At 39.9% G+C, this 21,455-nt stretch overlaps 2 protein-coding genes and 1 long non-coding RNA gene across 4 annotated transcripts; 2 read left to right on the top strand and 1 right to left on the bottom strand.

Moving 5' to 3' along the window:
• The first annotated feature begins 200 nt into the window (after positions 1–200).
• On the top strand, positions 201–12,688 carry prr14 (proline rich 14). Of its 2 annotated transcripts, XM_034539017.1 has the most exons (11): positions 201–321; positions 2,277–2,305; positions 2,402–2,579; positions 3,434–3,584; positions 3,658–3,717; positions 4,380–4,420; positions 5,188–8,019; positions 8,104–8,245; positions 8,633–8,742; positions 9,598–9,666; positions 10,934–12,688. In XM_034539017.1, exons 3-11 carry the CDS (start codon positions 2,437–2,439, stop codon positions 11,235–11,237), a joined length of 3,852 nt encoding a protein of 1,283 aa, XP_034394908.1. In that variant the 5' UTR covers positions 201–321; positions 2,277–2,305; positions 2,402–2,436; the 3' UTR covers positions 11,238–12,688. The 2 variants fall into 2 exon arrangements, with proteins under 2 accessions (XP_034394908.1, XP_034394909.1); XM_034539018.1 differs by lacking the exon at positions 2,402–2,579 and having other exon boundaries at positions 213–321; positions 10,934–11,298.
• LOC117734755 lies at positions 12,662–15,234 on the bottom strand. The gene is made up of 3 exons (XR_004609824.1): positions 14,849–15,234; positions 13,164–13,387; positions 12,662–13,068 (listed from the first exon to the last, which is right to left on the bottom strand). It is a non-coding gene; the product is annotated as an uncharacterized LOC117734755 (long non-coding RNA).
• A 1,141-nt stretch (positions 15,235–16,375) lies between these two features.
• rusf1 (RUS family member 1) lies at positions 16,376–21,398 on the top strand. Its single transcript, XM_034540053.1, has 14 exons — positions 16,376–16,727; positions 17,439–17,516; positions 17,600–17,714; positions 17,789–17,834; positions 17,962–17,994; positions 18,087–18,192; positions 18,599–18,700; positions 19,725–19,795; positions 19,890–20,074; positions 20,445–20,502; positions 20,583–20,647; positions 20,734–20,856; positions 20,939–21,004; positions 21,104–21,398. Exons 1-14 carry the CDS (start codon positions 16,578–16,580, stop codon positions 21,187–21,189), a joined length of 1,284 nt encoding a protein of 427 aa, XP_034395944.1. The 5' UTR covers positions 16,376–16,577; the 3' UTR covers positions 21,190–21,398.
• The last annotated feature ends 57 nt before the right edge of the window (positions 21,399–21,455 follow it).

Consider the following 21,455-nt stretch of genomic DNA (forward strand, 5'->3'; position numbering starts at 1 on the left):
AATGTGGGTCTTCAATGGCTTTAACGAGGTCAGAAGGGGATATAAAGAAGACTATAATTTTTGTATTTTTATTTAGCCGTTTGTCCTCGCTCACCGATTGGCCAACCGCCACCTACGACGTCTCAAAGTCTTCTCTAATTGGTCAGATTTCAACAAGACTTTCCGGGCGGAAAAGAACTCGCGTTGTGATTGGTCCATCCGTCTGTCTGGTTGGATTCGTAAAGCGGACACATTTGTGAGTCGCTGTAGGTCGCGGTCCGGGGCATGCTTCGTTTACGTTGAGGTCGGAATACCAGCCTGTGGTCCGGCTTAACGTTTCCGGTAAGTCCGCTCACTATGCTTTTGCCGTGATAACCGTTTGCAACCAAACTGCCAAACCGGGGCACGTCTAGTTACCCCATAGACGGCACGGAGAGATGACAGCTCCCGGCTCCGACTACTCCCCGGTGCAGACACTGTTACACACTGTGTGACTGTCGCTGTTAGTCCAACCAGGCAGTGTTTACGGAGTCACAATAAAGCGCCGCTCAAATGTGTTTACCAGACCATATTTTTTTTACGATAGCCATTGGTTAACAGAATAATAACATTGGCTCTTGTTATCATGCGTTGGCTCGCATTTACTGTTAAAAGTTTGAATATGAAACCGTGTCCATTCCAGCATTTAGACCTCGCGCAGTTTTCATCAAACCCCCGCTTCCATTTCATTGAAAACATTAACTGAGATGCACTCCTGTCTCAATTATCGTTCGCGATACTAACAGTTTTTAAGTCAGTAAAGCTACTATAACGTTGTATTTAACGCGAGTTACGTTTTGATAACGGACTGTAAGCGAAACGTTCGCTAACGTTAATATATTTAAAAACCAACGACAAAGAGCTGAAATTCACAACATGAATGTTTTTGTTTTTTTTAATCTTTTTTTTCTTCCCCTCATTGTACTGATTATTGTGGCGATGTTGACTCGAAAGGGCGTCTTTGGTTTTTCAATCTTAAATGCTGAGATTATAACAAACATGTTCACCATAGTTGCATTTAATTAATGTCATGCCTCTCGAGAAAGTTACATCTTGTTTAGATACAAGTGTAAAACCTTTTGCATGATATGTCAACATTGTATTAAACTGTATGGAAGATACCTCTCAACCACATGTATAATTATATTATAAGTTAAGTTCCTCATGTATGGTCTCACTAATGTGTACATATTTATCTAAATCTCTACTTAGTCTTGTTTCTCTCTTGTGTTCCTAATTTTTGCCATATAAGGTTTTGGGTTGCAACTACTGATTTACTTTCATTATTGGGTAATTTAAAGATCGATTAATTGTTTGGTTTAATGTCAGAAATTAGTGAAAATGTCCATCCCAATTCCTCAAGGTCCGAGTTGATGTCTTCAAATGTTTTTTTCTCAGTCCAAACCCCTAAGAATATCAATTTAATATCAGAAAACAGCATTTTCATCAATTTTTACATGAACATTTCCTGTAATGATTATTCGATTAGTTGGCTATTATTTTTCTGTTGATTGATTGATTAGTGGACTCATTGTTGCAGTTTTAATTGCATTACATCACTCTGTATTTCTCTGTTTTCAGAGATGAAGAAACAATTAGTCAATTAATCTATTCAACCAAATAATATTTTGATAATCAAAGTATTGTTATTTGTAAAGCTCATGTACCAAAATATCCCAATTCCAGCTTCTCAATTAGGATGATTTGATGGGTTTCTTCTGGGCTGCACGGTGGTGTAGTGGCTAGCACTGTCGCCTCACAACAAGAGGACCGCGGGTTCAATTCCCGGTCGGAGCGGTCCTTCTGTGTGGAGTTTGCATGTTCTCCCCGTGGCAGCGTGGGTTCTCTCCGGGCTCTCTGGCTTCCTCCCACAGTCCAAAGACATGCTGCAGGTTAATTGATCTCTAAATTGCCCATAGGTGTGAATGTGAGAGTGAATGGTTGTATGTCCCTACATGTGCCCTCGATGGACTGGCGGCCTGTCCAGGGTGTCCCCTGCCTTCGCCCTATGTCAGCTGGGATAGGCTCCAGCGCCCCGCGACCCTAATGAGGATAAGTGGTATTGAAAATGGATGATGGGTTTCTTTAGTTTTTTCGTGATAGTAAATTGAAAATCTCTGGGTGTGCACTGCTACTTGGACAAAACAAAACATTTGTCAAACAAGTCAAACTTTTCCTAATATTGTATATACAATGATGAATATTGTTCCATTTTTTTGAAAGAAAATATTAAAAGATGTAACTATTCCTCATTTCAGAGTAAACCGCCATCCCGGAGATCAGAAAAGTAAGTGAAACTTTATTTTAAAGACCTTTTTAAGTCCTTTCATGTTGATTTGATGCCCTGCATGTTTGTTTGTCTTTCCGTTGTTGTTATTTACAGAGAAGGACAGACAAGGAGAGAAAGAGAGCAAGGGGATGTTGACTTATCCCTCTGACTCACTCCATCAGTTAGATTGTCCAATGGATGAACATGCCATTCCCCCAAACAGTTTCTGTAGTGTACCTCCCCAAAGTGAACCTCCACCACCTCTCCTCCCCTTTTCCTCCGTCACTCCCAGGTATAGTTGTTGTGGCACCTTTTGCTTTCTTTTGTTGTAGGTGTTTATGCCCCTCCTTGCTTCCCCCCCCTCCCTTTTTATGGATTGAATGATTTAGAACGTAAAATCTACGGAAAATGTCTGATCAATTTGAATTTCCATCAGTGCTGAGATTAAGAACATTTATTTTCTTCATTGGAATGTATCTCTCTCAAATGAGCAAAGAGCGGTGTGCAAAATATTCAGCTCGTATTTTCTCATTTTTAACCGGCACCGACCATTGCTTTCGCTGTTATAGAATGAAGTGGCGGCAGGTCATATCAGCTGTCACCGCTTAACGGTAATTACGTTTGTCACTAGATGGGAGATCAAAATAAAACTTGACGGTTGTCTGCTTTGTGTGCAATCTGCAGCTGTTGTCTGTACTCAGCCAAAAATGATGTCCAAGAGGTAAAAGAAGCAGCTCTCTGTAAACGTGCAACCACAAGCGGACAAGCGTTTTTGTAGTCCCAAGAGCTCCAACGGAGGGAAACGTCTTCTCTCTCGTTGATGGCTTCACGTTAAGTCGCGTTCTTCCAGTTAAATCTTCATTGATAGCATATCAAAAACTTAGGCTTATCAACTTCAAGTTTTGATTCAGTATGTTCAGCATTTGGATCAAGAAGCTTGTAAAGAATAAAGTAAGCCAAACTTATGTGTTATTTAAGTGTGATGGATTCAACATATATCGCAGATGCCCATTAGTAAAGGACTGTGATCGGGACTTCTCTCATACAGATACTGATGCATCTTTAAGATCTACAGCACTGTTTTTTTTCCCTCAATGCATTTGAAACCAAACATGCTGCATATTGACTTGATTTCCTGAATCACAGCTGTCCGGAAAATGGAGTATCTGAACACAGAAGAAGTGGCTGCATTCAAGAGATCCAAGCACAAACTCTTAAAAAGCAGAGCATTACAGGCAACAGACAATCCAGACAGAATCTGGCCCCCACAAAGAGACAACGGGAGAGTGCGAACATGGTAGGAGTTTAATTTAAAAGAATATTTTTCAGGTACTGACGAGACACTGCTCATGCATCTCTCTGATTTGTAGGTGTCACAGTCCAAGCAGCAAAGAGTTGAAGGCACCCGTGTACATGAGAAAAAAATGAAGGCCAGTTACTTTTTTCCTTGCTCTTCATGTTCCACACTCGAATAAACCCTCTCTCTGATGTTGATTACATTTTCCATGTATTACATCTTTCAGTGACTAATCTGTTGATGCAGCAGCTGTTCTTTATGTCCGTGTATGTCAACATTGGAGACCGTTACAGGGAATGGCGTGTGAGGGTTAATTGAGTGATTTTAATCCTCCTTCACGGTCTGCTGCGTCCGACAGACAAGCAATCAAGTGTCTTAATGTGACCCAGTAAAGCTTAAACGCGTTTGAATAGAGCATGCGCTTTATATATTTTCTCTTTATCTTGTCGGGAAAATTTAACCAGTACCAGTGTTTCATAATCAACAAAAAAAACGGAATTTAATAAACAAGTTACTTGGCTGTTATAATTACCAAAGTACCAAACGCGTCTTTATACAATTATTCTGAAAATAACCCTTTTTTAAAAATGCATTTTTCTTACAAGCTGAGTGCTTTATTTATATTCGATTATAAGGTTTACAAAAATCAATCATTTTTAATAAATCTATAACAAGACAATGATGCTTTTTCGCAACCGTAACACTTTAGAGTTTTATTGCTGTTTTTTTTAATTGATTGTAGTACCACACTGCTTAATTTTCTGAAAACAACTGTTTGTGTTTTTGTTTTTGCAGGATGGATTTGATGCCAGTTTTGCAGCAGAGTGCCAAAATAAGTAAGAGTTCTAGCAAATTCTTCTTAGCTTTTGGATACACAGTAGTCATTTAATTGATATAGTAATAATAATAATACATCAAATTTATATAGCGCTTTTCAAAACACACAAAGACGCTTTACATCAGCTATAGTGTTTTAAAAATATTTTTAATTATCTGGAAAACCTGCCCACACATTGACCATGTAACTGTGGTCAGTAATGATGTGTGGGTTAAAAGTGACAAAACAGCATTCCTATTAAGTTACTAATAACTTACAGAAACATTGTGAGCAATGGTCCACCTTCTCCTCTGCTCTCTGTCTCTCTCTCATTCTCTAACTGTTGAACACTGCAGCGCTCATTCCTGTCTCTTGTGCTGCTGTAATGCAAAAAGTTATCGGTTTGCGTGTCGGGTTCAGGTGGTCGATTTAATGCATATTTTTGCAGATGGCAGTGCAAATTGGCTCTTATAACGGGTTGTGTGGGTGCTTGTATACAAACCCTGACCCGTGCATCGCTAGTGTTCTAGTCTGTGATGCTGGCATGGCTTGAGTAGTTTTCCATATGACCTACAATATCAGGGCAGTGGGAAAGGGGCAGTGGATGTTTTTTATAACAGAACTAGAGAGAGGTAGGATGCCTGATACAAGTTGTTTTATTCACATCATATATCACTGCTTTCACAAGAATATGGAGTGTTTTTTTTATTTGACATTATGACACATTCTGCCTTGTGATTTGTGTTTTTTGAAAGTCTAACCTCCCTTTTCCCTTCTTTCATTTAGGCAAAACCACCAGAGAAGCCCAGAGACTGAAGAAAATGTGGTTGAGCAGTTTGCTGTCGATACCACACAGAACCTTGATACCACGAAACCTGACGTGGATACATGCGAGGGATTGGCTGTTGGACACTCGGTTGAAGCTGCATCTGCCCCAAAGGGATGGGTGATCGGTCCCTTGTTTCAGTCATTCAAGTCGAAGATGGCCAGTTTCACAGATATAGTGATGAGTCCTGTTAAACTCTTCAGAGCTCATACTACTCCACTGTGCACGGACCTTCTAGAGCTACCGGCCAATGGAGCATCTGATGTTGAACAGTCGGAGCCGAGCCATGTGTTTCATTCAGAAGCACAAAGTGAGACTGCAGATCAGGAGAGGGTCCGTAAAGTAGAAAGTGCACAAAATGTAAAAACTGTTGCAATTAGATATTCCAAAAAATTATCTTTTGATGTAGAGTTACCAACACATAACTCCGAACAGGCGGATGAATGTGCAATAACCCAAAAGGAAAAGAACTCTCCTGATGCTGTGCCTTTGCAACGCTGCCCCTTACCCATTGTTTCTGAGGAAGTTTCAGAATCTGTAGGGTCCTCTATATTGTTACAGCCCTCTCTCAATATAAGTGCCTCACATGAAACCAAGTTAAATATTCCTGGTGCTATCGAGGACCAAAAAAGCAAGATGTCTGCCCAGCTGAAACCACTGCCAAGGAAATGTTCAGTAAATAGATCGCGAGTAAAGAAAGTTACCTCTAAGACTTCAACATCTAGAGTGAAAAAGGAAGAGTCTGAGGTTAGTGATGAGCAGTTTTCACACATTAATTCAGGCAAATCAAACAAAGCGGATTCTGTCTGTTATGCTCAGCCCGACAGCGATTGCCCTCAGCCTGATGATGGTGAGGATGTTGGCAGGAAAATAGAAATTTCGGATTGCCCAAGCCACCTGAAAAACTTCAACGACAGTGCTAATGAAGGGACACTGAAGCCTTCTTTGGATACGCAGCAGCTGCATTGTCTGTTAAACCCTGAAACTTATTCAGCTTCAGGTCCTGGGAGAGCAAAGAGAGGCGTGGAGCTGGACTGCCATTCCCAAGACTTTGTGAAGAGGAAGAGATTAACAGCAGATACACATACAAAGGATGCCAAAAGACAAGAGTTATTAAATGTGGCGTCAGATATTGGCATATTGAGACTACCAAGAAGAGAAGTTGTGTCGACAAATCCCATTGTGCATAAGGAAGAAACGCCGAAACCTGTTAGAAAAATACCGTCTGTTTCAACAAGAGCAAATAAGAAAGGAAAAAATGGACAAGAAATAATTGCTAAAATAAATGAAACTGTGTTAATCACACAGACTGGAATTTACTCATTGGATAAAAGCAGTGGTGTGTCAGAGAATAACATGAAGGGCAGCAGCAAGGGGAAGCCCAAGGGTTCGTGCAACAAGCTGAAGACAAAAACAGGCCTTGGTAAAACTGATGTAAACATTGATAACGGTATGGAACTGGAAACCAGCATGGCCATCGCCTCTACCAAACAAGTCGAGCAGGACACACGATCAGAAGTCCTTTCTCGTCCTGCTATAAAGCCCCTCCAAAGCTCAAGCAAGCGCAGGAATATAAAGAAGAATCCCGTCAAGCGGAAGTCGCCGAGCCAATCGAGCTTAACTATAGAATTAGACAGCGCTTTGTTTTCTACCTCCTCAGTACCATCAATGGAGCCATTAGATCTCACGCCCACAGATTTGAACACCTCTCAGTGCGTTCAAAAAGAGCAGGGCTCGAAAAAGGGACTGAACCAGCCGTCCAAGAGAACCAAAAAGGGTTTTAGAGTTGATGTTAAATCATCTGCATCAGGTAGGAGTCAAGAGACGAAGCAGTGTTCCCATGACCTTCATTTGATAGCCAAAGAAAACCAGCCCCATGAAAGAAGAGGTCAAATCTCAATGGACCCGGTGTATTTTGAAATGACACCTTTTCAAAGTAATCAACAACCTTCGTCCTCCCAACCTAATTTAAACGGTTCTGTACAATCTGAAGTTAAGCATGTCACTGATGGGAAAGAAAAGAGTACTGCTTCTGTATCAGATGAGTTATCACCCACCGACACTGAAGTCAGTGACCACAGCAGCATTAGCGTCTCTGGGTCGAGTGCAAGAAGGGTTAATATTAAGCCAAGGAGAGCAGATAAAAAGAGGAGAACATGCATGTTTTTGCTTACCAGGACATGTAATGGTGAAGACGGGACTAATTCCATCTCTATGGACAATGCAGACCTGGCTACAACAAGTTCACCCTCGGAAGGAAATGACTTGTCAAGGCGCCTGTTGCGCAGCTACTCTTGCCCGGAGATCTCCTCGCTTCGTCTCCCTGACACCCCCTGGACTTCTGCCCTGCTTTTACCCCATCATAGCAGGGTCCACACAAGACACCAGCATCAGTCTTCCCACACTCCTGTCCATCATGCCCACAACTCCCTGCGGCGGGCTCGTCGACACACAGTCTGCAGTGTAGAAGCGGAGAGGGAGTTCGCCCCTCTCTGCCTTCGTAAGGAGGTGTACCCGTCCAGAAGATCTCTCCCCTATGATGGAGCAACCCAACACCAAGGGTTGTCTCCGAGTCTTGCACTTTCTCCCAGCAGTTCCCTCTCCGCTCTTGTTTCCGGTTTCCTCTCAAGCCCCCTGGCTTTCCTCTCTACGAGAGCCGACAGAAGAAGCGCCAGCAGCCCCAGCACTTCCATTCATGTTTCTTCTCCCAGCGCCTGTTCTCCAATATCCCCGGTTGTACTCCTCGAAAGAATTGACTCGCCCAGTTCTACCAAGTTGGACTATAGTAGCAGGTGACACTTTTTGTTAAGGATCGGTAATAATATGTTATATTATAATGCCAACGGTGCTGATATTACGTCCTGGTTTCTCTTCAGTGGGAATCTGTTGGAGTGTGAGTTGGTGAGGAGACAACAGAGTGAAGAGGAGGATGATGGCGAGGACACAAGCTCATCCAGTCAGGAGTTTGAAGACATAGGTTTGAGAGAAGAAAAGGCATTGTCCGATTCGGAAATCAAGGTATACTTCATTTTACTTGAATATAATGACCGTCAATTTCATACTTGACCGAGGCAGCCAATCAAATCAAGCAAGAGGCCGGTTTTATTACGTTATCATTGACTTTCTGTTTGGATGCCGGTAAATGTGGTAGGAACGAACAATGGAAAATACAGATGAAAGGTTGATATTGTCAGTTTTTTATTACAATGAACTATATAATTCAAGCTCACCTCATAACTCAAACACTAAGTGAAGAAAACATGCATGGAGTATGCCACTAGTTCTACTGTGTCCAAGCTGATGTTCTGACTGTTATGTAGATTTTTGTATTACTACAGTCACAACAATGTTTTGTAATGGTTTCAGAACTATTTGGGTTACTAATCCTCTTGTTCATCATAACAGGTGGTGCAAATGCGTGAGGAACGAGGGAAAGTGTCATCTATAAGAATTCGGAAAGCTTTGCCCAAACCTCAGAACAACCTGACTCCCATGGGCCTGCCCAGACGCATCAGGTACGCACCCAAATGAATGAGGGGGAGGTCCGATGTGTGGAAAATGAATCTCAACTCAAAGGTCCACATAAATCTTTTTTGTACTTTTAACTGAATCTCAACGCCTTCCAGGGATTAATATTTTCCCCAAAAATACATTTTCTCTCCTGGTAGCAGAAACTTGACGTTACAACACGAAATGCACCAAAAGTTCCCTGTTACTTTTGCTGAGTACTACCTTCCTGCTGTATTAGTTGACATGTTTCATTGAAGAATACCCACTAACAAAGCTCCCAAATTTTATGATAACATTTCCTTTTCTATAAATTCTATAAACACACTATTATTTGAAAGCTTGAAGCAACAAAATCAGGAGTAACTTTAGACAGCGGCTTTAGCTCTAAAATTACTGAATGTGCTGAATTTATTCAGGCTCCAATCACTTAACCATTTTTGCCTCATTGTTGACCTCAAAGTAAAAATATATCTTTCTCTCCTTAACCTTCCTCCCCATGAGCAAGATGAGCAAGCTCAGGCATTGATTATTGACCTGGATGGTAAGTTCAAAGAGAAATGTTGATCAGCCTGTCTGCAATGGACTCACGTTTGGTAATCAGCCAAAGGTTTAAAAGGTCTTTTCACAAGCCTTTAGGTAAAAGATCTTCTGTGCTGATTATAAATATACAAGGTCATGTTTGATCGTTTATAGTAAAGGCAAAACGTGTTTTGAAAGTACGACAAATTCTATTTGCTCACACTGTCAACTGCCATTCAGGGTTAACTTATGTCTGTGTCAATACATGTCTGTTGTCTATTGAACACTGATCGATATTCAGACTGATTGCAACAGTGTTTTTTTCTTTTGTCACACCACAGGCTGAAAAAGAAGGAGTTTAGTTTGGAAGAGATTTACACTAATAAGAATTACAGCAAACCCCCAGAAAGGTAAGGTCAACTTGACAACGTTGACTGTAAATGCATGTTAAAAGATAATCTAAAAAACAGTTGTACAACAGCTTCACCACCTTTTCCCTTTTAGACTTTGGAACAGTAAAACCAACTTAATAAACCATAGCTCTACGTTGTGTCCCCGGACATATGGAGCTGCAGAGTTTTACCTTTTTTTTTTTGTTGAAATAATGAGTCGGACATAAAATGCATCTAAATCTGTTTTTAAAATTATGTATTATTGCTTAACATTGAAATGTATGGGATTACAACACAAAATGTATCTGTATAAAGGGATTTGTTGAAGCCTTTCTGTAAATGCATATACACCACAAAACAACAAAACAACACTGTTGGATGGACGAAAAATTGAGAGGCACATGCTGTGTCCCAATTCCATATTATTCATCTTCATAGTGTATGGTTTTTGCACTTAGTTTACAGGATGTCAACATACTTAAAGAGATAGTTTTGATATTTTGAAGCAGAGTTTGTATCGGGTACTTATCCATCGTCAGTTTATTACCTCCAGTAGATGGCGGTCAGACTCGTCACCCCCCAGTTTGACCGCAAAGGAATGTACTGCTGTGGACGGGCAGCAAAACATAATTTAGACCCCTAAAAAAATCAATATCAATATTGTTTGGGTTACTGTGTGACTTTGGTGTTTTTAAAGGGTGAGTTCAAATTCACCAAAGTCAAACAATAACACAAACTGACTAACAGGTCGAGGCAGAAACTTTGTGGAAAGCGAGGTAAAATTACTATTTTTGCCAATGGCATATTTTCAATTTTGCGATGGAAATGGCTGAAAATATTCTAAATAAAGCAGACACTTCAACCGATTTTCTTTTAAGTGTCTAAGATAGTTTTTGCTGCTGCCCCTGTCTAAAGCACATTACTTCGTTCCTGTCTTGTTACTCCTGTATGTTTCTTGAAACTCCATATACTGTCGAACCTCATACTTCTAAAAATCTGAATTATCATTTAAATCTTTTTTTTTCGAGTTTTTTACCTTAAAACTCTCAAACATTTTTTACCCTGAAAATTATATAGTTATTTTTTGTCTTTTAGGGGTTTGTGAAAAAATGTCGAGCTGTGAGCCGTTCAGCCTATATGAACAGTAGTTATTACATTAGTACAGAATTTAGTACCTAAATCAGAGTTCTGTACTAATGTAATAACTACTGCATATTAACTTGCTATTACTGCCATAACTGTGTGAAGTCACTCATTGATTTAGAATTTGTTTCTCTGGTTTCAGTCGGCTGGAGACCATATTCGAGGTTCCTCTCAATCGCCGGGATGGCTCAGAGTCCTTGTTCGGCACGAGGCGTCTGAAAAGAATTTTGGAGTTCTCGGATACCGGCGAGGTCAGAAAAACAAAGAAGCCACTTGTTGGTGTCGGAAAGGCAGGTATATCTTCTTCCAGGACGAGACGAGGGGGCTTCCCTAAAGGCAAGCAGTCCCTCAGCGTGCAGGATGTGGACTCTCTTCTCTGTGCCAAGCTCGATCAGCTGAAACTGTGGTTGATACATGATGAGAGACAGCTGACAGATGCCTCTTAAAAGGCGATTGCTTGGCAGCCATTAAAGAATAAAAAAAATCACTGCGGCAGATAATTCTGTTTATTCGACTGTTTCTAATGTGTTTTCAACCGCTGCGCTTTTTTTCCCCCATCAGCACAATCTGTGTCCGATGGTTGTGGTGACAAGTTATTAATGAAGAATTATGTTCTGTAGCATTTGTAGCCTGCAAGTTGCAGAACGATGCATCAGAGGACAAGAAAAGATCGCCTCATAGAAGTTGGTTATAAACATGGTGGCTATATGCATTATACAATAAGTCGCTCACTTGACATTAAACCTCTGCCGTCCATTTTTTCCCTGGCAGCTTTCCACCTGCGACGAGTGAAATCGCTTAGAAACAAACATTCTGGTTTTCAGCACTTGTACAGTATCATAACTATCAGTATATCTCAGACTTACCCAGAGAGTTACACATCTGCACTTCCTCCCTGGGTGAGTGACGATGCCGTTTTGTTGCAGACCGTTTCCTTTCCTAAAATGCACATCTCGTTTGGAAGAAAGCAGTCGTGACTTTGAAGTATTATTGTAAGATAATCAGCTGCTTTTATTAAAATGCCGAATATTACTTTCTTTTTCCTTGCCAGCAAGAGATTTGTATTCGTCGCCAATTTCACAACCGGGTTTCTGTCCATGATTTCCATGTACTGTCAAAGTGTCGGCAAGTAGCACATGTTGACCATTTTACTCAGTTCAGTACTCATGGGTGAAGAGGTTTTTGTTGAAATATAACTTGGAAACAATACGGTGTTCAGATTCCACTGCCTGGCTTTAAATTACCTGTAGTTCTCTGGATTGTTTCGTGCAGTCTATATTTGTATCGCAAATGTAACTTCTTGATAAACTGCCTAATGTATGTTGCCTTAACTGTAAGATGTTTTTGTTGTCACCGTATTGGTAATTGTTTTTACGAGGGCGGGTCAAGTTCCTTCAAACAAATCAGAGCACAAAGTCGTTTTTATTATGAAATAGTTTCTGTTTATATGTTTGTATAAAAGTACAACATATTGATACATTTAATAAAGCTAATATGGTAAAATTGCAGTATTGCCAAGATTTGTAATAAGAGCAGGAGCTTGTTCTCGCTGCCATGACATTATGTACCCCAGTAGAGACCCAATCCTTGATGGAATATGAGTTAAAGTCGCTACTTTTTAGATTGTCAGATGGAGTAATTTATTAACTTTTTTGTAGTATCTTTTAGTATATACATTATCCAAGAATGACTACGTTAAATGGTAATGGATTGGGTCATTATTGGAAAATGACCATTCTACTCTTTAATATATATTGTATATGTGTCATGTCTCAAACTATAGGCAATGCTGGATTTTTATATGACCATTTAGTTTTTGAATTGTCCATGTTCATATATTGTTAAATAAATATTACAGCTTATTAAAAAAAACATGTACAAGTTGTAAACTTTTTGATACTGGTCTCTAGAGTGGTTGATCCTTGTGTAAAGAGATACGTGGTTTAGAGTAAGTAGAAAAGTGTAAATTGAGACGGCATTCATGTTGTCGGCACAAGAAACAAGAAAATGTTTTGGGTTTCTTCGTGCCGTTTAGCAGTTTGAGTAGCTTTGTGCTGCTGTCCGTCTCCATAAGCATCCATAAAGTCACTCTGGTCGTCTTCTGGAGCGATTCATCAAAGTTGATCAGTCTCCCAGAGTGAGGAGATAAGAGACCAGCACAACCAGAATGGGAGTTAAAACCAGAAGTGAAACCCAAACAACGATGGAGATGATGCCAAACTTTTTTGCCTGTTTTGAATACGTTTCCGCTCTCTCTGGATCTGCTGTTCTCTCGGCCTGTTGAGGTAAAGACAAGAAGAACACATTTTCAATTAAATGTCAAATGTGTGTGTGGGTGTGTGTGTGTTTGTGTGTGAGAAATTCAAAAGTACCTTGACTGAACTTATCAGAGCCTTGATTCCGATGCAGGAGATCCCACAGATGATGCTGCAGATGGCCAGTTTCCTGTGGTGCTCGTCATCGCAGCAGGAGGCAGCGCTCGGTCCAGCACTGATGATTGATGGAGTATTGTGTGTGTCTCCAGCCCCCGGGACGGTCGTCAGCAGGATCGCCACCTCATCCACCGTTTCACGTGTCGGAGGTGATGTAGACATTTCTGCAAAACGATATTAAGAAAAGTCAGAATTTTTTATATATATATATATATATATATGATAGAGAAATGTGCAAATGATGGTTTAGAAGCAAAGAGCAATTTTACTGTAGGATTCGGCTTTATGGTTTGACCTTTTGTTCACAGTTGATAGAATTGTTTGTTTTTTAAGATAAAGGGACATTTAAGGAACTGATTTCACCCTTAGTGTATGAGGCGAGGCCCGTAAGTAAATGTTTAGTTAACTTAAATGTGCTTTCTCCCAGGTCTGTAGTTTATTGTTCAGACATAACCGGACAGATTCTAACTTCACAGGTTGTGTTTGATATTTTTCATGTTCATGTTTACATTCTGATTACTGACTCTGATTCATGTCACAATGTCAGAGTCTCTCTCCATTGTTAAACTGGAATAACACGGCAAGCATGCACTGTGCCAAAACACTACTGTAATTTGTTGACGAATTTACATCAAAACGCAGACCTCCCACAGGGAGTGATAGATTTGTTAATACACTATTTAAAAAGTCCCTTAATAATGAGACTAAATGTGGACCCCCTCTTAAATCGGGCGCACCTGTTTTTCCTTTGGACTCATATTGGTAACCAGAATCAGTCCAGGTGTATTTCAGCATGGCCCAAAGTGAATATCTGCTTTTTTAAAAGCGTTTGTTCTTGATTTCCTTGAGAAAATTGTGTTGCGTCCCCTAACTGATGGCCCTGTGGTGCATGCTGCTGATGTGTTTTATGCTCAAAACAGACAGATTTTCCCAATCTGCCACCTTGTATTAAAAGTGTATACGGTTTCCCTGATATTGACTAAATGACCTGTCGCCCATAGCGCTGTCTAGGCAAGACAAGCTCAGTGTAAAATATTTCAAAATAAAGTCCCCCACAAGCCGAAACAAGTTCTTCAAAAGTATTCACATTTTTAGTGAGCATGGGAATTTTTCTGAACTGGGGTGTTTGCATCATGAAAAACAATGTAGCTTTTGGATGGCGTAACGTTGTCAAGTGTTCTCTGTTAACGAGACAAAAACAAACAAAATGCTTGAAAAACTTGAAAGATCACTCTCTAAAACAATGTGGAAACCTCCCCGCTTGGCTGGCAAATTGTCCTGGAACTCTGATCTTATCAAATGCTCTGAATGTTTGTCACTTTGAGACAATACACCAGCAGAGAGTTGGACTGGGTTAATAATACTATCACCATGTAAAGCTCTACAGGCCCGTGAATCATTTGTAGTGTCTGTGAGAAACTTGTGTGGGTTACTAAATATGTGTTAGAGAATGATTTAAGAAAGTTTCCGCTCTGTAAAAACAGTACACAATATTGTAAATCTGGTCCTAGCAGACAAAAGGGAGAATACAACTTGAATAAAGAATATTACATTCACCAGATGATGCACTTTAAACACAACTAAACCTCCATTTAACAAGTACATTTTTACTTTAAAGTACACACCTGATTCAATTTTAAATCCTCAGTCTTCAGTGAGTTCGTAGTTGTCCAGAATGTGACCCAGAGTGATATTAAAGTCCTATTGCAGGTGTATTGACAGGCGTCGCCGGAACAAATGTCCAGTTTCAGGTGACGGCTTTCACAAGAAACTTCTTCCTTTTTTTTGAAAGTTGAACGTTTTGGTTAAGATTTTCCCCACATGGTCATCCAAACGCAGGGGCTTTCATTGTAGTGGGAGTCCCAAAGATGAACGTCTCCGAGGCCCGGCCTGTCCCCGTGAAGCCCGGTGCTGTATAAGTTGTTGAATGACAGGACTGAGAGCCGGCAGTGAAACTCGGTGTGAAACTTTCACGCCCATTTACTGTGAAGTATTTTTCCTCCTTTGCTCTCTCTCTCTCCCGCTCTCCCCCCCACACGTGCACCGAGTCAATCCCTTCGGTTACAGTAGGTGTCACGTCCAGTTCAATGTCGTCGCAGGTCTCTTCTTCGTTAGTCACAGTTTTACACCACATTGTTGCAACCTTTCCTTCTCTCCTTTCCCACGCAGCATTCCTGAGTACTCGAGGAAGGTGTGTCAGCGCTCGTCTCGCCTCGAGAGAAACAGACACAGATTCCTATCTGCCTCATTGTTTTCTAAATTATTCTGGAAGACCAAGCAGATATTGTGTTTTTATCTTCCATATAACAGCTCATTGCTAAGTCACTTTTATATCTTTGAAACATACACTTCCTGCTCTTTTTTTTTCTACCCCCATCCCTCTGCTTTATGACACGGAGGCAGACATTACTCCCCCTTTGCGCCGCGATTCATGATTACCTGACTGCATTTTTTCAGAGCTGACGCCACCCACTGTGCTCGATCAGCCTTCATAGACAGCTGGATCTTTCTGCGCTGGGAAAAAGAGATTGTGAGGGTTCTGCTGCATGGCTCTGTGTCCATGCAGCCACCAGCGCAAACTTCTATAAGAAAATGTGTTTTTAATCTCTGGATTCATGTCAAACCTTTAGTGTATTGGGATACGGTGGTTGATTAATTTGGGTTGTAACGACTAACTGGCTTTGTCTTGTATCAGTTAATTGCTGGCACGGCTTCAGAGTAATAATGAAGGTTCTCAGATTCTCAGAGTGACGAAGGCTGGTGGACATTTTTTATCTAAATGCATCGACCCCCAAACAAATAACACGATACCCACAGATACTCAAGTAGTAGAAGTACCTCACAATTGTATTTAAGCACAGTACTTGAGTTACATTCCTTAACTGATTTTTAGTGTGCACTTTTACATTCAATTTTAACATGATTTAGTTTTACACAATATACTTTTGATGAGTACTTAAGCACCTATAGAATGTTCCAAAAAGTTTTTCCTCAAGAAGAAATGTTTCTTCTTTCGTAGAATGCATTAGGCATATGTTTACTCTTTAGCATTCATAATGTAAATGTATCATCAAAAAGGACTTATAAGTGAGTATAAATTAGTTGTTGACGTCTATATCGGAGCCCCGCCTTACAATCCTAATCGACCAATGAGGAATGAGGGCGGAAATAAACACGGAAGTGCTTCGATGAAAACCACGACAGAAAGGACGACACGTAGTCTATGTCCAGTTTCAGCCTGTTCGGAACCAAAATGAACTTAAACTGAATACATTACAGCATATTTCAGACTGCAGTGTATTTGGTTTTGTTAGTTTAGTCTGAAGTGTAGTTTTTCTGCTCCTAACGGTCTGAATGGAGTCAGCTAGAGGGGTCGTTTTGGCCACAGAGCGATATGGCAGTGCAGGGTCCTGGAAGTATTTTGCAAAGGATGCAGTGATGGAGAGGAGAAGAGATGGGGGTGAAGGGGAATCAAGAGGAAACTCTATTGTTGGAGTGTTTAAAGTAAGGATTTATAACGTTTCCACAAAAAGTTTAATCTCCTGACACAAAAGCTTGATTGTGTCAAAATGTCTGAGAGGGCTACTATTTATGACTGGCATATGCTTGTAGGTTGTAGAAAGCCCTCTTTACGAATAGATGTCGAGGGTCGAGGGTCACTTATGCTTTTCTGGACTGGAAAACAAATTAAAAATACCAGTTCCAACAGTATTTTCTCCTGTCACGCAACACTGTGGGGGAATCAACTAAATAATAATAGTAATAATCAACTTTATAGAGCACCTTTTATATAGCACCTTTTTCATACAAATAAATAGGCATATAATCAACATACAAAGAGGGAAAATAAGATGGGAAAACAAAACACACTTGTTAAAATAAGATGGAAATAAGATTTAATTTGTATCTATTTTAATTGTATAACATAAGTAGGGACACAAAACCCAACCCAATTAATAATGATATTAACGATATTAAAATATCCGTTTGCAGCATTCACATATACATCAAAATAATTCCATTCTCTTCTAGTCCGTTCTTTTCTTTTCTACATCAGTAGTGGAGATTACAATTTTTAAGACTGAAACTCAAAGTATTCCGACTCGAGTGCACTCTACCAATGAATGGAAGCTTTAATCATTCATTCTTTAATTGCTACGATTACTGCTTATCCATTCTCCCCTCAGACTCACTTTTTTTCTTCTTTTTTTCCAGAGTGTCTTTCTGCCTCAAGGCTATCCAGAGAGCGTCAGTGGTGATTACCTGCAGTACCAGTTTTGGGATACTGTGCAGGTAGAGTAAATGATGCATTACCACTTCTGAGATCATCACCGTGAGATTAAAACTCTGCATCCACACTCTTCACTCTCTCTCAGGCGTTCGCCAGTTCTCTGTCAGGGACTCTGGCTACGCAGGCGTCCCTCAGAGGTGTCGGGGTTGGAAACCAAGAGGCAACAGTAGCTGCAGCCACAGTCACCTGGTTACTCAGAGGTGATTCAAAAACACCATACATGTGTGTTACTCTTGCTTGAGTGCAGCCTGCAAACATATGGTTTTCCCTGCAGATGGAACTGGCATGTTGGGAAGAATCCTCTTCGCTTGGCAGAAAGGGTAGGCTTGTATCTAAAATATATATGAAATTCAATGTTTAGATGCTCTCCATTTTTACTTTTTTATTTGCTTTACTTTCACTGATGTAAATGTCTCTTCTTGATCAGTTTCTTTGTCTTTGTTCCAGGAGTAAACTGGACTCTGAGGCCAAAAAATGGAGGTCAGCATGGTGTTAAAAACAATACTTGGTCAGTCTACTTAACTAATTTAATATGAACCCATTCAAACTTCTGTCTTTCAATTTCTTGCCAGGCTTTTTGCTGATGTTCTCAACGACATCGCCATGTTCATGGAAATATTAGCTCCATACTTTCCTGCTTGCTTCACCCTGATTGTCTGTACAGCAGGAATATTCAAGGTAAAAATAAACACTTTAAATGATTTAAATCAGCTGTGATGAAGACAAAAACCTCAAACCTAATTTGCTTTTCTCAAAGATAAATAAGTGTTTTTTGCTCACTAGTTATTGTATAATTATACACCCAAAGCCTCCAAACAATTCTAATATAACAGGGGTCAGATGTCTTAAAAGACCACTGGCCTAAACTTGGTTGCCTGTTGATCAGAATGCATTGCTATTTCAACTTCATTTCCTTTTATTATTAACACAATTTGAATTGTTGAAACAATTTAAGATGCAAGTGGGGATTCACTGTTCAGGAACGAGGCTATAAGCTGATAAATATACTGTTTTAGACCATTTAAATTCTCAATGGACTTAAAGGATAAACACCAGCTGACTTATGTGTGGTTTTCTTCTCCAGTCTCTTGTTGGAGTGGCAGGCGGTGCGACCAGAGCGGCTCTGACTGTTCATCAGGCCCGCAGAGACAACATGGCCGACATCTCTGCCAAAGATGGCAGTCAGGTACTTTATGACCTATAACTGTTTATCGTGGAGAGAACCACAGTGAACAGGGTGATGATGAGGAAGGTATAGCGCCTGCACACTACTCCATGCCATGGCACACAGATTTGTACAAATGAAAGCATGCTATAACTATAACTTTTTATTGTGATCTGATAATGTTTTCTAAACATTTCTAAACATGTATTCAATATTTATTTTTATTTTTTTTAAACTAATTTCTGGTATGTGTGATGATGAATTTGCCATAAGGTTTAGAATACCATATATGTCCGATAATTAGAAGTATGGCATTTGTATCACTGCTTTTATGTACTTTATTGAATTGTTTTTGGATTTTGGATGAACCACGCCTGCCGTCATAAAGCCTAAGTTTACCTTAATTGTATAAATATGTGCATGGTTTCCACTTTTCAAACATTCTGACCTGAAGAAGATCCAATAGTGTGGAGGCGTTACCTTTTTCTTTATTAAACGCTGTTTTTCTGATAGCCTCTCACATACGTGATGTGCATATAATTAATCTTGTATTCCTATGATGGACAACATTGTGCACAGTTGTGGTACATACAGAGTTCTATTTCCTTTACCCATTCATGCACTCTTCTATTTTGACTATACCAGAGAGAAGTAGTAAACTATTTACTCTAATTACAACTCAATATACAGTATATATTATCTTGCTGTGGCACATCCCATATACATAAAGTATACATTTTGACTGAACGATGGCTCTGTTCTCTCTTTTGAGTCAGCATGAACAATACCAGGAGCTTGAAACTGAAGCAGCTAAATGGAACTCGGCAATCATTCATTTTATTATTTACAGATGGGATTTTTTCCTGTTGGGACATGTCTAAAAGTCTTCATTTAAAAAAGACAGAAACAGCTGTTTGCACTGCAGGATTTGGAGTTTAAATTAATAATAACTCTGAACAGAAATCTGCAAAATCATCAAAACAACGTTTCCGGATTGGGTGTGTTTGTTTGTTTGTCTCGTCTTCACTTCTTTTATTTTCCACAGGAGACTTTAGTGAATCTGGCTGGACTGCTGATCAGTTTGATGCTCATCCCCCTCGTCACTGATAATCCAATGTAGGTGTTCTAGAAAACGTATATAAGTCACCATAAGAATCTTGCACAGGGTCTTAAAGAAAACAAAATGTTATACCTCCCTCCGTCCCCTCAGACTGACAGTCGGCCTCTTCCTCCTCTTCACCGTCCTCCACCTCTTTGCCAACTACAAGGCTGTGCGCTCGGTTGTCATGGAAACCTTAAATGAGGCGCGGCTTTTGATTGTGCTGCAGCAGTACCTGAGAGACAGACGGGTCCTGAGTCCACTGGAGGCCAATCGGAGAGAACCAGTTTTCTTGGGTAATCTTCTGACATCTTCATGACTAATTCAAGTGTCCAATTATTGAAGCATTGAGACACAGTGTATATTACGTGTGTGTGTGTGTGTGTGTGTGTGTGTGTGTGTGTGTGTGTGTGTGTGTATGTGTATATATATATTTGTTGTTTTGGTTTCAATTGCTATGTTTAATTGTGTATTGTTTTACTCATGGTGCTGCTGTTTGTTGTTTTTTAATAACACGTTTACGATTCTGTGGTTTGTTGTTTTATTCCTGTGAAGCACCTTGTAAACATTGCTTTGGAAAGGTGCCATTCAAACATATTAATATTGTAATTATTAATATGTTAGTTTTGTGCATTCAGAACAATAGATGTGTCTGCTTGTTTACAGAGTTAAGGAAAACTGTGCCAATCAAACTTGGAGTGAGGCTACAAGAAGTTGTACAAAGGTGAATTTATATTTTGCTCATATGATGAAAAATGACACACAATAACACCGTTTAGTCTAATTTTGCTTTTTATTTTGTAGCCCAGAGGATCTCAATTTGGCTTTGAAGGAAAACAACATGCCTTATCTTTTGGGAGTACGAAATGGCATGTATTCACAGAACAACAATGTGTTTAAGAGCCATATGTCATAGTTTGAATGCTATTTAATACCTCTGCTGTATTCCCCTCAGGCTGCGTATGTGTTTGTTTGGGACCGGAAGCGTCAGTACAAGATGAAATCAGAGCCATGAGCCAAGCTGTGTGGCTCAGCAGCAAGTTGAGCTCTCCAACTTCCAGAGACCCTCCAACACAAAGTGAGCCTTGACCTCCATTCATTTCTTTACTTTACAATAATAGCTGTGCTTTCTCTCCTTTACACGCTTTTTTATTTTAAAGGTAACTGGGAAATGGTGCATGAAAGTCACAAGATGATGGACAAGATTTTCAATCCATTTCTCAAAGGTGAGCACACACACAAAGCTGTTGTAACCTACTAATCACCAACTTGTTCTTGTGTAATTTACTAATAGAAAACATAATGTTTGCCAATGTAAATTCCAGGTGTGGAAGCTGCAGGATGGGACATAAAACGAAACTTACTGGACTGGGATGAGTGGCGGGTCGAGTGGAAAACAAAAAACAACTGAGCTGTCTGACATCTGCAGCCATTTTTCATTGTTTATCATAGTTTCCATGTTAATCAAAAAGTGTTTTTTAAGTCCCTATTGTTTGATTGATTCTGTGTGTATGATACAAGTACAGAGAAAATCTATATTTGTTAAAAATATTTTTCACGGTATTTACAAAAACAAAAGTTAATGTAATGTGTCATACAAATAAAATATAACTGACTGCCCTTCTATCTTTCATCCATGAGGTGACGTTGCAGGGCGTTCATGTGCAAATAAATACG

This window comes from Cyclopterus lumpus, chromosome 8, assembly GCF_009769545.1.
Source record: "Cyclopterus lumpus isolate fCycLum1 chromosome 8, fCycLum1.pri, whole genome shotgun sequence".
Lineage (NCBI taxonomy): Eukaryota > Metazoa > Chordata > Actinopteri > Perciformes > Cyclopteridae > Cyclopterus > Cyclopterus lumpus.